The sequence below is a fragment of the Neolamprologus multifasciatus genome, chromosome 10 (genome assembly GCF_963576455.1).
Source record: "Neolamprologus multifasciatus chromosome 10, fNeoMul1.2, whole genome shotgun sequence".
NCBI lineage: Eukaryota > Metazoa > Chordata > Actinopteri > Cichliformes > Cichlidae > Neolamprologus > Neolamprologus multifasciatus.
This window is the reverse complement of record NC_140448.1, coordinates 6,722,468-6,737,109: the sequence shown is the minus strand read 5'-3', so window position 1 is coordinate 6,737,109 and position 14,642 is coordinate 6,722,468. Positions and strand designations below refer to the sequence as shown.

General features: G+C 41.0%; 2 protein-coding genes and 1 long non-coding RNA gene across 4 annotated transcripts in view; 1 reads left to right on the top strand and 2 right to left on the bottom strand.

The window, feature by feature from the left end:
* sim2 (SIM bHLH transcription factor 2) overlaps positions 1 to 1,554 on the bottom strand; it is a 44,594-nt gene extending 43,040 nt beyond the window's left edge. Inside the window, exon 1 of the mRNA XM_085173660.1 lies at positions 633 to 1,554. Coding sequence (XP_085029786.1) covers positions 633 to 807 — 175 coding nt within the window. The 5' untranslated portion in view covers positions 808 to 1,554. The remainder of the gene's footprint in view (positions 1 to 632) is intronic.
* A 6,199-nt stretch (positions 1,555 to 7,753) lies between these two features.
* LOC146509481 (uncharacterized) lies at positions 7,754 to 9,895 on the top strand. 2 transcript variants are annotated; one of them, XM_085175868.1, is made up of 3 exons: positions 7,754 to 8,654; positions 9,231 to 9,320; positions 9,496 to 9,895. In XM_085175868.1, exons 1-3 carry the CDS (start codon positions 8,528 to 8,530, stop codon positions 9,753 to 9,755), a joined length of 477 nt encoding a protein of 158 aa, XP_085031994.1. In that variant the 5' UTR covers positions 7,754 to 8,527; the 3' UTR covers positions 9,756 to 9,895. The 2 variants fall into 2 exon arrangements, with proteins under 2 accessions (XP_085031994.1, XP_085031996.1); XM_085175870.1 differs by lacking the exon at positions 9,496 to 9,895 and having other exon boundaries at positions 8,503 to 8,654; positions 9,231 to 9,443.
* Positions 9,896 to 10,747: 852 nt separating this feature from the next.
* LOC146509480 (uncharacterized) lies at positions 10,748 to 14,545 on the bottom strand. Its single transcript, XR_014876599.1, has 3 exons — positions 14,052 to 14,545; positions 13,413 to 13,726; positions 10,748 to 12,867 (listed from the first exon to the last, which is right to left on the bottom strand). It is a non-coding gene; the product is annotated as an uncharacterized LOC146509480 (long non-coding RNA).
* Positions 14,546 to 14,642: the final 97 nt, after the last annotated feature.

Sequence of the window (14,642 nt, the reverse complement as noted above, 5' to 3'; positions counted from 1 at the left end):
TCAAATGTATTATTATTATTATTATTATTATTATTATTATTATTATTATTATTATTATTATTATATTTTATGTAATATTATTAAACCAAATCAAGCTCTCCGTATGGAGACGATCAGATAAATATGGAGGAGCGAGGTTATGAAGCGCTTCATTATTATTATTATTATTATTATTATTATTATTATTATTATTATTATTATTATTATTATTGTTTCAAAGATTGTTGGACTTCCAGCATGAGAACACATTTGTGCTGAGCGGCGTCCCTGAGCAGGACTCTGTCTTTCGTCTATGACGCCTTTAGAAATCCACGTCTCGTGCATCTGTATATGAAACTTTGTTGTCATTCGTGGATTACAGCTGGATTACACTTCAAACTCGGTAAGAATCCACGCGACCAACGGGCCGGTCAGTGACTGAAGCAGACTTTCTGTGTTGACAGAGTTTTTGCCCACGGGCACTAATGAAATAATTCATCTTGATAAATGAGGCGTTTGAAGCAGACATCAGAGTTTAAACTTCCAGTCTACTGTGTCCGTCTAACTAACAAAACAGTCATTAATAATTATTGTTATTATTATTGGAAGAAACCTCTGGTCTGAATCGAGATGAAAGCGTGTCGGGTGCCTACCGTCGGGGAGAATGCTGCGCATCCGGAGGTAGCTGCTCGTCAGCCGGATGATGGAGGCCTTGTCCAGCTGGGAGGTGATGGCCGCCGGCAGCGGCAGCAGCTTGGCCAGCTCATAAAACTCTCCGTTCTCTTTCTCTCTGCGCTTTTTCGCAGCGTTCTTTGATTTTTCCTTCATTTGAAGAACTTTCAGTTAAACGCTGCTTGCATGAAAACACGCGACGAGTCAGAAACACGGCGTTTGCGTGAGAACGACTCGCTGTGTCGTTGCAGTGCGATGTGCTGAGTGCCGGAGAGGTCCGAGAGTCCCGGGCCTCCTACGCAGCAGCAGCGCAGCTCCCAGCCCTGTCAACTTCACACTCTCACCTGTGCACGCGCGTACACAAGCTGCAGTCCAAACTCGCGAATTCCACTTCACCCGGTTTCCACGGCCCTCTGAGCTACAGCCTTACAACTATTCAAGCACAGTCACATCAGAATATAGACAGCAGACCTGTCTGTCTCTCCGCCCGCTGCTCGCTGTGTGTGTGTGTGTGTGTGTGTGTGTGTGTGTGTGTGTGTGTGTGTGTGTGTGTGTGTGTGAGTGTGTGTGTGTGTGTGTGTAGCTCTGCAGTAAAACCAGTGTAAGTCTTCTGCTCACTGAACCTTAAAAAATAAAGAAAATAAAGAAATAAGAAAATATTTTGCACATTAAACTTCACTAAAAATCACAGTTTTGTCTCTAACTGGTCTGAGTGCAACAAAAACCAGTTCAGATGTTTTAAATGAGCAAGACTATTTCTCAACACACAAACACAGGTCACGATGTTAACAACACACAATAACACATTTACTGAAACGTCACGAAGGTCTCAGCAGGCGTTTCCCCAAACAGCTCAAACATGAAGCAGATACTGCAGAGGGTCTCTGTCAGTGAATCACTCATGCCACCAACACTGTAACACTTATTCCACACAATAAGATAAAATATTAAATACAATATATTATTATTTATTAATAATAAAATAAAATAAAATAATAATTAAGATAATAATAAAACCTGAATTCTGTGTCTTCCCTTTGCCACACATCCACACAGCCTCCGTGCACGACCTGCACCTGTGCGCTCACAGCGTTTGATAGAAGACGTGAGAAACTACACAAGTTTCTGTCACACGTGTTTCAAAGGTTGCCCACCGACTGATCTGTGACGACTTCACCGACAGAGTGATTCTGACACATGTTGATGATGCTGGAAACAAGGTCAGCGGTCAGAAGCCCGAGTGGGTAAATGCTAGTTCAACAATCATTTTAGTGCTCCAAGATGTCACAGAACCAATTCATCAAAGTCATTTTACTTTATAACGAGAGGAATTTCATCCCAGCAGCAGCTGAGTGGACTGGATAGTAACTGGAAGAAAAAGGTTTCTTACATTCCTGTAATCAGGCCATTTATTTGCACTGGCAGCAACAGCACGGCTATCGCTTTCTGCGCGGCTGTCTGTGGTGATGGATGAACATTGCTCTGGCTAGATTGGAAAAATCTTTCCACAGGTTCTTCCTGTAGACTTCTGAATCTGGGCTTGCAGTGTTTGAACAACCAGATTGGACAGTTAATATGTTTTATGTCATTAGTTTCATTGACACGTCTGTTCATTATTAAAACACCTTCGTACAATATGACATAATTCAACTGGATCACTGCAGCCTTGAAAATACGCAAAGATTTAAACCAGAGAGCAGAATGTTAAACAGCCTGTGCCATATTATTAAATACAGCAAGTACCAAATGTGTTTCTACAATACTGTCTGCATCGTCTGCATCGTCTGCATCGTCTGCATCGTCTGCCTCGTTACTGTGAACTCCATCGGTTTAGATCAGCCAGTGTGTAAAGCAGAGCATGAAATGAATTAAAATGAACTGTTTGATTAAACTGACTCTGAGTGTCACTTTTATGGTCGGTAGGCGAGCAGCAACTGTCGTGTTCACACACGTCCACACATTCATCATCGTCTGCATTACAATACAAACTGCAAACATTAGTGAAGCATGTCTGAGTGATTCACTCGAATATTCTCCTCGTGTGAAGGAAAAACACAGCTGGCAAAAAGTGAGCCACAAAACATCCCGTCCACAACGTTCCTACTCGCGTGCCTCGTTAGCAAATCCACCGGTAATGTTTGAAGAGAGCTTTGTGCTGCTGAGACGGTCCCAGTGTCACGGTCCCTCGTGTCCTCCAGATGCACAGTGAAACTAACCAGCAGTGTTCAGACTGTTAATGCTCCACAGGTAAGAGTCCTGTTTGAGTGAAGAAGGCTTGGAGTTTAATTTTGTTCTTGTAAATGAATCCAGGGTTTGTATACTGAACTTGTGAAACTGCCTCTGCATGTGTGAGTGCTCTGTGTCCCGTGGTGCTTCTCCAATGAACCGTGGCGTTGTTTTGTGATCTCAGGTTTGTTATTTTAATCAATTAGGTCATCAGAACGGCTCTCTACTATTTAAAACATATATCAAAACTTTGACAGACTCCTAAAAACAAAGCAGATCTGGTGATTTAGCACACAGAGCAATGAAAGAAACATTTTAAGTCAAGTGAACTCTTTTTTGTTGATTTTGTTTAAATGTATCCAGTTTAAAGTTGATACATTAAAGGTTACTGTCCCATATCTCACAAGAAGGATGATAAACAATAACAAACACATGGACATTCATTTAGTTTGCAAAACGGAAATTCATTTGCTTGGTTTTATTGATTATTTTTGGTATTGATGATCACCGAGGTGCAGAACACTGTAAACGTTTATTCAGGGCCCAAAGCGTCGGTCAGGTATCGCAGGCTTCACAGTTTCAGGTTTCGAGGTTGATCAGAAATCTGACTCCAGACGATCACAGACCGAGAGCGTTCCTGCTGATGCAAAGATCCGAAGACGACTGAACATTTATTCCCACATTGAGCAGACGGCTCATTGTGACTACGAAGGGCCACACAGGAAGGCGGAGAGACCAGACGACTCACATTTAACGAATTTACTTCTGGGTCACTGAGCTTCAGTAAACAAAACAAAGTATCCTTCCACAGGAGTAAAATCACACTGTTGCCTTTCATGTTAGCGAAGTAGTATAATAATAATTGTATAGTGCTCCTCAAATCCCGTGTCAATATTAAAAGATTGGAGATAAACTAAGAATGTTCAAAAATATCAAATCTATACTAAAATGTATTTCTAAATATAACCTTATGATACACTCAAAAAAATAATTCATTGGATGAACGTAATTTTATCTTGCCACTTATATTCCATCTAAACAAATCATGTTATATAAATCCATCTTGGTTGTGTTGTGTCAACACGATATATGTGTGTAGGTTTAACATAATATTAACATTAACATTCAATTAATTTGACTTTTGTTCAATCAACATGTTTGTACCAAATTAGTCTAATTAGATTTATTTAAATTCATCTTATATTGTTTAAACACTTTGGCACATCAAAAGTCAGTCTTGTTACATGAACTAGTAAAATATTTGATAATCTTGTTGAATGAATGAAATGTAACTTATGTCTGTAGTACATGTTGTATTCATATTAAGTAATGTTCAACAAAAAAAAAATCAATGGATTTACAGCAACTTCCAATCCACCCATCTTCTTATCTTTATCTGGGCTGCGGAAGTGATAGGGACAGGGTACATCCTGGACAGGTCGCCAGTCTATCATACAGAGACAAACAATCTTTGCACTTCAACACCTTTGCGTAATTTAGAATAACTAGTTACCCTTACAACTGCATGACTTTTAATTGTGGAGGAAACCAGAGTACGCAGAGAGAACCAACTGCAAACTTCGCCACATTGTGGATTTGAACCCAGGATCTTCTTGCTCTGAGGCAACAGCACGAACCACCACGGCATTAATCTGTCAATACAGACGTAACAAAAGTAGGAAAGCTATGCTTGATGATGCTTTATGTCGTTGTCCTTGACAAGTTAAACCATAACAAATAGTAGCAGCATACACGTGGTGTGGTTGTCTGCCTCTTGTAACCCCACTGATTTTCCTGTGGTTTGACAGCTAATGTGATCTTGTGAATTTCGTGAGTCGACTCAAAAAATGAAATTGGGTGGTTGTTACATGCACAAGATCCAAACTTGTAATTTGAACTAAATAGTTCCATGTTCCAGTAAGAGTGGCTGGATCCAGGCAACTAACCACTCTTACTAGATTGTATGATGTCATCTCAACAAGAACAAATTAAGTTGCTGAATTTCATGCAGATGCTACATGATTTAATTACGTTCACCATAGAAACATGGAATTATTTAGTTCAAATTACAAGTTTGGATCTTGTGCATGTAACAACCACCCAATTTCATTTTTGTGAGTGTATAAATGAGCCTTTAACAGCAAACGCTCAGTGGCTTCTGTCTTTAAGCTCGACGTATGAAAAGCACGTTTCTGCCCGAGGACCTGAGGCTGCACATTGGTTGGTTCAGGAACAACAGCTCACGTCAGTAAAGATTTGAACAGTAAAATCTCAACATTAGTTCTCAAACTAAAGGGCAGCCGGTGCAGAGCCATTAAGACTCGGCTTGGTTTTCTTGGTTCATGTAAAAAGCCTGAAGTAAATTTCTGATACGTAAAAGTTGAAATACAATAATCGAATCGAGAGGACGACTAATAGTCTGAATGTCACTAAAACTCAATATTCAACTCAAGTCAAGTCAATTTTACTTATAAAGCACATTACAAACCAACAAGCGCCGACCAAAGTGTTGGACAATTTGGACAATATCAAAAGAAAGACATTATTTAGACAGGTTTAACAGCCTGGAAATAAAATAGGTTTTTAAATGAGTTTTAAAAAGATCTCCAGTTTCAGCTCAGCTACTGCAAAAGTCTGGTCTCCTCTGTGTCTGGTATTGATCGAATGCTGCTGTTTATATGTTTGTCAAGAGTCAAATATCACAGCAGGTCTCTGACAGCTGATTTTATATAAACTGATAAAGGACGAGAGGATCACGATGGTCTGAACAGAAGATCAGTTTTGTATTTTAATGTCAAACATCTCCAGTGGAGGTCAGACGGGACAGCAATAACAGAGTCCAGAGCTGTTTTGATTTCATTTCAAACGTTTAGAAAGTTAAGACATTCTACCTACACGCTGTGGTTTTATTAAAATCTGCAGTGGGATGAGCAGCAGGCGGGTCTGGGTTCAACCTGCGGCCCTTTGTCACACGTTTCTTTCCTCCACGTTCCTGTCAGTCTTCACCGTACCCATCCAATGAAGTCAGAAAAAGGCCCAAATAATCATTAAACACACAAAAAATACAGCACTACAGGATTTAGAGAAAGGATCCAGTGTTATGCAGAAAGAGCTCTGGAGCTGTGAATCAAAGTGCCAAACTGATCATAAATGAAGCCGTTAAAACCATCGAGTTAACACTGAAGCCATGCAGAAAGTTTACACATAGTCATGTTGTTTTAAATGAAATGACACACAGTTCACAGGCAGGCTCGTCTTTTTCTACGAGGTGATTTGAGCTGATCTTAAAAATAAAGTCATTTAAAATATGAGTCTTGCTGACTGATGTCAGGCTGCCACCTACTGGAGGGAAAGAGTTTGCACAAGTCGTGTGGGGAGGAGGGCCCGTACTTCACTGGGTGATTGATGTAGAAAACAAACACATCACATCCTCCAATGTGTTTGTGTGTCACATAGGTGTGTATACCATCAGCATAGCACAGGTGGAAAGTGTCAGACAGAGAGCGCTCAAAGACCAAGAAGAAAAGACATGATGGGTGATCACAAAGGTTGCAAGGAAAACCGTTACACCATCAGCGAGTTGAGCCTGTTTCCAACTGTTTACTACCTTCATTGTTCAGCTGCTCTGTGACTGTCAGCAGTCTCTTCTTCCTGATGATGCGAGAGATCTGAACTGAGTTTCTTTAAAGGAAAATATATTTGTGTATTTAAAGCACACGGACACTCTGCAGTGGCTCCACAGCCATAATATCACATCCACTACAGAATAAAGTTACAAAGTCAAATGAGACACCTCAGTGTCAACTATAGATGTTCAATTTGTGTAACTGGGATTCCTGTGATTAGCTACTTTGTAACTGTGAAATATCTCATATTAAATTATAAATGGAAGGTTTTCTACTCTACCTCAGCGGTCCCCAACCCCCGGGCCTCGGACCGGTACCGGTCCGTGAGTCGTTTGGTACCGGGCCGCGAGAGTTGAGGCTCAGGTGTGAAATGTATAGTTTTCAGGGTTTTTATCGGTTTTCAGCGTTATTTTGTTATGGTTTTTATCGTTTACTCGGTTTTCCTGGGTCTTTTCACGTGTGTTATGAATAAATCTTCTTTTTTTCGGTACCGGTACTAGTTTTATTTTGTTGTATTTATCCGCGACACCTTAAAGGCCGGTCCATGAAAATATTGTCGGGCATAAACCGGTCCGTGGCGCAAAAAAGGTTGGAGACCGCTGATCTACCGGACTCAAACAGCTTTAAACTGGGCTCATTATCTTGTTCATACACATACTTTCAGTGCTCTCTGTCTGTACTCTGATGGATGCACCGGAGAGCAGCTTGGGGTTAGTTTCTCTCAGGAATATTTCTCATGCAGACTGCAGCAGACAGGAATCAAACCAGCAACCCTCACGTTTTTATTTCATTTAGTTCAGTGAGTTCATGTTCTTACTAACTTGGAGTAACTGTGGCCTCATAAACTATTCTCATCCTAAACTATGACACGTATACAGAGCTAATGAGAGGGAAACATTTTTAACATACTGAAAAAAAAAAACAATCGTTAAAAGTATAGGGCTTTGGCGCGTGATGTCACGGGAGGGGGCGTGACCAAAGGAGCGAAAGCTGCTGTGTTGTCAGTTGTTAGATGCACGATTAGGAAGAGAATAAGCTGGAAAATGGGCTCGCTTTTTATTTTTCCCCACCTGGAAGCAACGTGAGGGAGCTCGTGTATCGATGTTACCAAACGAAGGCGTCTAGCCTGGAGAGCAGCTGTGAGACGAGCTGATATCCGGTTCTCGACCATCCCCAGATATCTGTTGGTGCTCCAGACAGTTTCATTCAGGTCAGATCTAAATAAGTTCATATCACTCTTTATAACCTATTACGGTGTGTTCACACCGAACGCGATGGACGCGAATAGAGCGTCAGGTTTACATGTAAAGTCAATGGAAAAGCGCGATGACGCGCGATTGCGGGTCCCGCGAAAATTCGGAAGCAGATTTGCGTCGCGAAAACGCCAAAACTCGTGAAACGCGCGTCAGTGTAGCGCGTCTGGCGCGTTTGACTCGCGAATAAAACCACGCGCGTGAGTTTTTGTGTTGCATTTTGTGCATACGCGCGTTTCGCGTCTACCGCTCGAGTTGGAAAAATCTGAACTCCAGCGTCAAATCGCGCCGCGACAACCAATCAGGAGCCTGGTGACGTGGCTCTGACCTAGGTCAAAGGGGCAGATCCAGCCAAAGCCCTTCATTCTTCATTCAGTATGGAGGAAAAGCTAATCAGTGCCGTGGCTAATCACCCGGAGCTGTACGATGCTAGCTACTACTTTTACCGAGACAGGAATAAAAAGGACCTAGCTTGGAGACACATAAGTGAGGAGATCGGGCAACCTGGTAAGTTCATTCCTTCTTTTTAATTTTCAGACTGACCCGATGAACCCGCGCAAAAGCTAGCAAGCCCGCCTACTGTCCCGCTATTTTCCCACTGATGTACAAATACCTTTCCGCTAACAAGATAATGCGTTTATTCAGAGGACATCTGCAGGAGAAAGTGGAAGAGCCTCAGGGACACTTATAATAAGGAGAAGAAGGCAGAGAAGGAGAAGAGGAGTGGGTCTGCAGCAGGATCGGGGAGAAGATGGAAGTTCTTCGTCGGTCATGGGGTTTCTGGACCCCTTCCTCACCCCGCGGGAGACAAGCGGCAATATGGTGCGGACCGTGGAGAACTTCTCCCCCGAGGACCAGGGACAGCCCGAAGAGGCAGCAGGGGAGTGTCAGTCAGAAGGTATGTTTACATTGAGTTAATGTAGGCAGTTAATTTATGCGTGTTGTCATACAGGAACATATTTTGTTTATTAATAAACAGTATACAGTAGTCCCGCTGTTCATCCGTCACTGCCTCGCCTTTTCGCTGATTTTTTTTATTGCACCGTACAGCTTTCAACTATGCGCATTGCATTCTGCAGCCCAAATGACAAATCTCCTCCATGTCGTGTCTCCTGCGCTTGCCAAACTTATCATGTTTGGTTTTGATAACCATCACGTCCAATAGAAAAAAACAGCACAAAAACACTCATAACTATGACCCTCATTCGGAAATAGACACCTGCACCGGGAGCAAAAAAGGCGCACAAAAGTGGCGCCGCAGACGGAGAAAAAGCGCGGCATAATACTTTTACGTTTTAAAATCGACAAAGGTTTGCACTTTGAGAATCAACTTGTGAGAACTGTGACTACTGTTCATGTGCTGCAATAAATGAGAGACCACTGTATATAATAATAAGTATATAAGTATATAATAATATAATATTCTCTATGACTATTGTCTTCAACCTGTTAACATCTAATATTGTCTTGATAGAGTCAAGTAATCATGCAGCAGAGTCCTCAGCTGTCTCTTCTCCTGGCTCTCCAGTCCCTGGTCCCTCCACTCCTGCTGCTGCACCCACAGGTATGAACATCAAGCACTGATAGCTTTTTACTTGCTTGAATTCCCTTGTGATCACCTTTACTAAATATCTACAACCAATCAGTTTATATCCTGTTTTTTTTTTTTCAATTTTGAAAATGAAAATCTAGTAGCAGCCTTCTCATTACTTTGTGTTGTTTTGTGCTGTGTTTTACAGGCCCACAGAGGAGGACAGCTCGAAGGCGGGCGAGGGACGGGTCCCAGGACGGTCCATCGGCGGTGGAGCTGGCCATCCTGGAGTCCCTAAAGAGGCCACGCCCGTCTCCAACTGAACATTTCCTCCTCGGCCTTGTTCCTGCTCTGGAGAGCATGCCGCCTCAGACACGAGAATTCGTGAAATTTCAAATTTATAAATTAGTTTTTCAAAACAGCACAGCTGTGTTAAATTTGGAAACATTGGACCCTAATGATCAGTAGTTTTCTGATGAGGCAGCAGCTCTCCAGGGCAGAAACAACGTTCTTATTTTTCTCCTCCTTCTCCCTGAGGCTCTTCCACTCCAAGCTGGGTCCTTTTTATTCCTGTCTCTCTGTAAATAGTTACATTTCATATATTTATGATAAATGTTTTTGTTAATGAATTTATATTTTTTCAAATAAACATTTATAATGACAAAATGTCTCTGTTCTACTACACAGCAAATATTGGCACCCGACTTGACACAAGTAGAATTTATTTCATATTATACTAATGACAAAACATACTAATACAGTGGGATGCAAAAGTTTGGGCAACATTGTGAAAAGTAATTATTTTCTTGTACAAATCACTGGTTGTCACAATAAAAATAGTCAGTTAAATATATCATATAGGAGACACACACAGTGATATTTGAGAAGTGAAATGCAGTTTACAGAAAGTGTGCAATAAGTGTTTAAATCAAGCAGGTGCATAAATTGGCGACACAAAAAAAGAGAAATGAAATAAATATTTAGTGTATATGAATGTGTGTGTCTCCTATATGATATATTTAACTGACATTTTTCATTGTAACAGTGATTCATACAGGAAAATAATGACTATTAATAAGGTTGCCCAAACTTTTGCACCACACTGTATATAGGAACATAGTGAAGACAAGTTACTTAAGAGAGTAAAAAGAGGTTAGTTTATTTTGGAGTAGAGCTCCATTTATTAAGAAAAAATTAAAAGGACAGGAACACTCTTTAGAGGTTTGTGGGTGGCTCTTAAAAGAGCCGTTGTGGGGAAGTCACTCGGACTTCAAACAGGCTACTCCTTTGGTTGCCAAGACACAGCTCCCTCCGCTGAGAAGTGAGCCATGAATTTCTCCCTCACCAGGACAGCCTCTCTGGAGGAGTTGTTTGCTGGCAAGGAACCTGGACAAAATTGTTTAAAATGAGTATTATGTGTACTGCAGTTACAAAATACATTATTGAAATTCCAAATTACAAATTGCAAAACATAAATCTTACATAAAACCTTTTGTAATTATAAGGATAATTACATGATATATATTAGATATAATCTAAAACAGTCTGCGGTGATTATATACAAATATTCAACTATCCCAGAATTAAACCAGGTCTAAATAAAAAGGAGTGAGTATCACTACAAAGGTTAACTCAGTGGTCCTAATGCTACAGTTTGATATCAGCAAACACCGAGCGCATACATTGATATGACACCACAGCCATGCTATCATTGCAAACACTGATAACAGCATAAATCGAATTAAATCGGGACTTGATGAGACCTTCTGAGTATCACTAGAAATATTATAAACAGTCGTCTCCGTACCACAGTTTGCTTTCAGTAAAAACCGAGCATTCACTGTTAGCATAGCACATCCACGTTAGCAGTGTATAAATGGATAGTTTAGCATATATTAGCACAGGTATCAATAAAGGACTACCGTATTAAATACTTTTACTAACCTCAGGCAGATGGACAGGCGCTCTGCAGGTGGGATTGAGCGCCTGTAGTTGGTGTCTAGGCGGGCGATTCTGGGACCGACCCGGGAAAGCAGGTCCTCAAACTGGCCGAGTGAAAGACGGTGATATCGCTGAAATCGGCCGTCATCCAGGCGCAGCTCCTGGAGCAAATGGTGAAACTCACCAAACTGCTCACGCCTCTGGAGGACCTGATGGACCCAGGTACGGCGAGGGCGTCTTTTACGCCGCTGCTCTGCTCTCCACAGTATATAGAGAAGGGAGACTCTCTCTTCAAGCGCTAACTCGACAGCTGCCATCTTGCAAAGATACCGGTCTGGCACAACTTCCTCCCACATCCCTCCCACATTTCCGGTTCACGCGCGTCAAAATATCATATTTTGAAGCGCGATGGATTTTTCTTGGACACGCGTTGAGACGCGAATGTGCACGCGTCAAATTAGGGGCGTTTGGGGCGTTTTTGTTCGCGTCCATCGCGTTCGGTGTGAACACACCGTTAGTGTTATTTTCAATGCGCTCTGAGCTCATAGCAAATTAGAACAAACATCCTAATGAGTGATTTTGTAGATAAATGTTCTGTTTATAGAGTTCCTAATTGTTTTTCATTATTGCAGCAAACCAGCCAATGAAATGGATGAAACACATCCTGACTGGGTTCCAGCGCTACACATGGGGCTCTACGAAATCCCTGCTTCAAACCACGCTACAATCAGATTACTTCTTCCATGTGAGGGTGAACATGTGCCCCAGTGTGGTAGTAAAACCAGGGAAACATGCTCGTCACTGTAAAAACATATTGTAGGATTTACGGTGAATTACTGGCAGCTGTGGTTGTTCATTTCACCGTGAACAATAAACTAAATGTAGAACACAAAACAGTATCCTACTTTGGTAACTGTAACCCTCTCCAGGCAGGCGCTGCCGATTTGCAACAGTTAAAAACTAACAACCTGATCACCCCACACACATATTTTATGAGTTTGTTTACTCAGAAGCACCACTGCAAGACCTGGTTGTGCATTAGCAACAAAAAGTTTAATTTGAGCCCGAGAGGGTTAAATTTCACAGTAAATAATAATTTATTTTTTACAGTAAATTGTAAAATTGTTTATGGGTAATTTATGTGAAAACAGACTCTCCGTTAACCTGATTACAGTCTTACTTCGTTAACTATAGTGAAACTGTATAAAATAAAACGGTATCATACTAAAAAGTTTAATATTACGGTGAAATACTGGCAGCTGTGGTTGCCAGAATTTCACCCTGGAAAATACAGTGATAATGCAGAATACATAACACTAAATAAATGTAAAATTCACTGTGAACTTTGGATTTTGCACAATAATTACATTGAAATAAAAAACTAATATAAAGTAAACCAGTAAAAATACATTTTTAATAAGCTTTTTTACGTCTCCTGTTGACAAAGCACAGAACAGCTGTATAATACAAAACATGTCTTTTTATTCAAAAGTTCATATTTACAGTAAATTATCGCCAGCTGTCGCAGCCAGAATGTCGTCTAAAAGATTAAAGCCCAACAAATGAGGTAATAAACATAACAGGGCTAACTGGCATAAAACTTACGTTCTTTGACCTTTTGTCATAATTTGCTAGAAACCTCTTCAGCACTTTGGATTGGTGGGAAAATATAATGGAGGTAATTTTCAGTGTTCTAAAAAGGAGATTTGGTATCTCACCAAAACTGTCCATACTTGGTATAACCACAGAACTTTCTGATGGAGATTTTTCCAGTTACACAAAAAGATGGATTATTCTGGCTCTGACTACGGCCAAACGGGTCCTGCTAAGACACTGGCGGAAAAAGACCCCCCCTCCCTATGAAGAGTGGCTAAGTTGGCATCTTATGAAAAAGTGACTTATGGTTTATTAGACAAATTGCATCAATATGATTGTATTTGGTCCTTTACAAGCTGGCTTTCTGTAACTTGAAGAACAGAAGAGTAATGACAGAGTGGTGGTGTGGGGATTGGTGCGCGAAGAAAGAATAGGATAACTTTCCTTTGTTTTGTGTTTTGTTTTTTGTTTTGTTTGTTTGTTTTTAAAACTACTTATTTATGTAGTTATCCTTAAGTTCTGTTATTGAAGTTTAAAATGAAATAAATAAAAATTGTTGATGACAAAAAAAAAAAATTTGCTAGAAACATTAATAAAAACCAGTAGAGACAATTATTACATTAAACAGTTAATATTAAATAATCAAATTAATGACTAAAAAAGCACTGATCGAATTAATATCAAACTTAATACAACCAAAAACAAATAAGGACATAATAAACAGTCACTGATACCTGCAGTGGTTGGCAAAGTTTCTTTTTATCCAGATTGATCGTAGAGGGCTTTCAAACAGTCTCTGACGGTGTCTGAGGGACTGGAACAGGGTTTGGATCCGATGTGTTTGAGAACTTGCATGTTGTTCCTCAGATGCTCGGTGTAGATTAGCCTTCTTTCCTTGCAGTCTGAAAGCAAATACAAAGCACAATAAAGCAAACTGCCCGTTTCAAAAGCAAATATACAATCATGATTTCCAATTTCTTAAATAATCTTAAATGATCCTGCAGGTTATGGAACAAAAACGTGAAGTGGAAGACCTAAAAAACCCAAATTAAGGCCGTTACTGGTGCCGACTGCACCCCCATAACCATCAAACAGCATCTGAGACTGAAGTTCTTCAAAAACAAATTCTCTGATGAGAAAAAATAATCCTTTTTTCTCCTGTAAAAAACTGTAACCTTGATGGTCCTGATGGTTTCCAACGTTACTGCCATGACAAGCAGATCCCACCTGAGATGTTTTCGCCCCACAGACGAGGGGGCGCCACAATGGTCTGGGGTGCTTTTTCCTTCAGTGGAACAACGGAGCTTCAGGAGGTGCAGGCGTGACAAACGGCTGCTGGCTGTGTCCAGATGTTGCAGAGAGCATCCCTGATGACTGAGGGCCCTCGTCTGTGTGGTAACGACTGGGTTTTTCAACAGGACAACGCTACAGTACCCAATGCTGCAGGACAAAGAGCTTCTTCCAGGAGAATAACGTCACTCTTTTGGACCATCCTGCATCTTCCCCTGATCTAAATCCACTGAGAAAGGACAACAGTTCCAGACAGTGGACGCCCTTCATGTGTCCGTCTTCACCACTTGGAGAAATGTTCCCACTAACCTCATGGAAACGCTTGCATGAAGTGATCAACAATAACAGTGAACCTTTTCATTACTGAGTCCAAGTTTGGAAATTTACTTTCTTTTCCAAACAGACACGATTGAAAGGTACAAATGTGCATGAAACGAATTCAAACGTGCTGCAGATGTGTGTCACAGGCTGATCTGGCTGTAGGCTGTGGCACTTGGCCACAGGTGGCGCTGGTTGACTCGAGTCCAT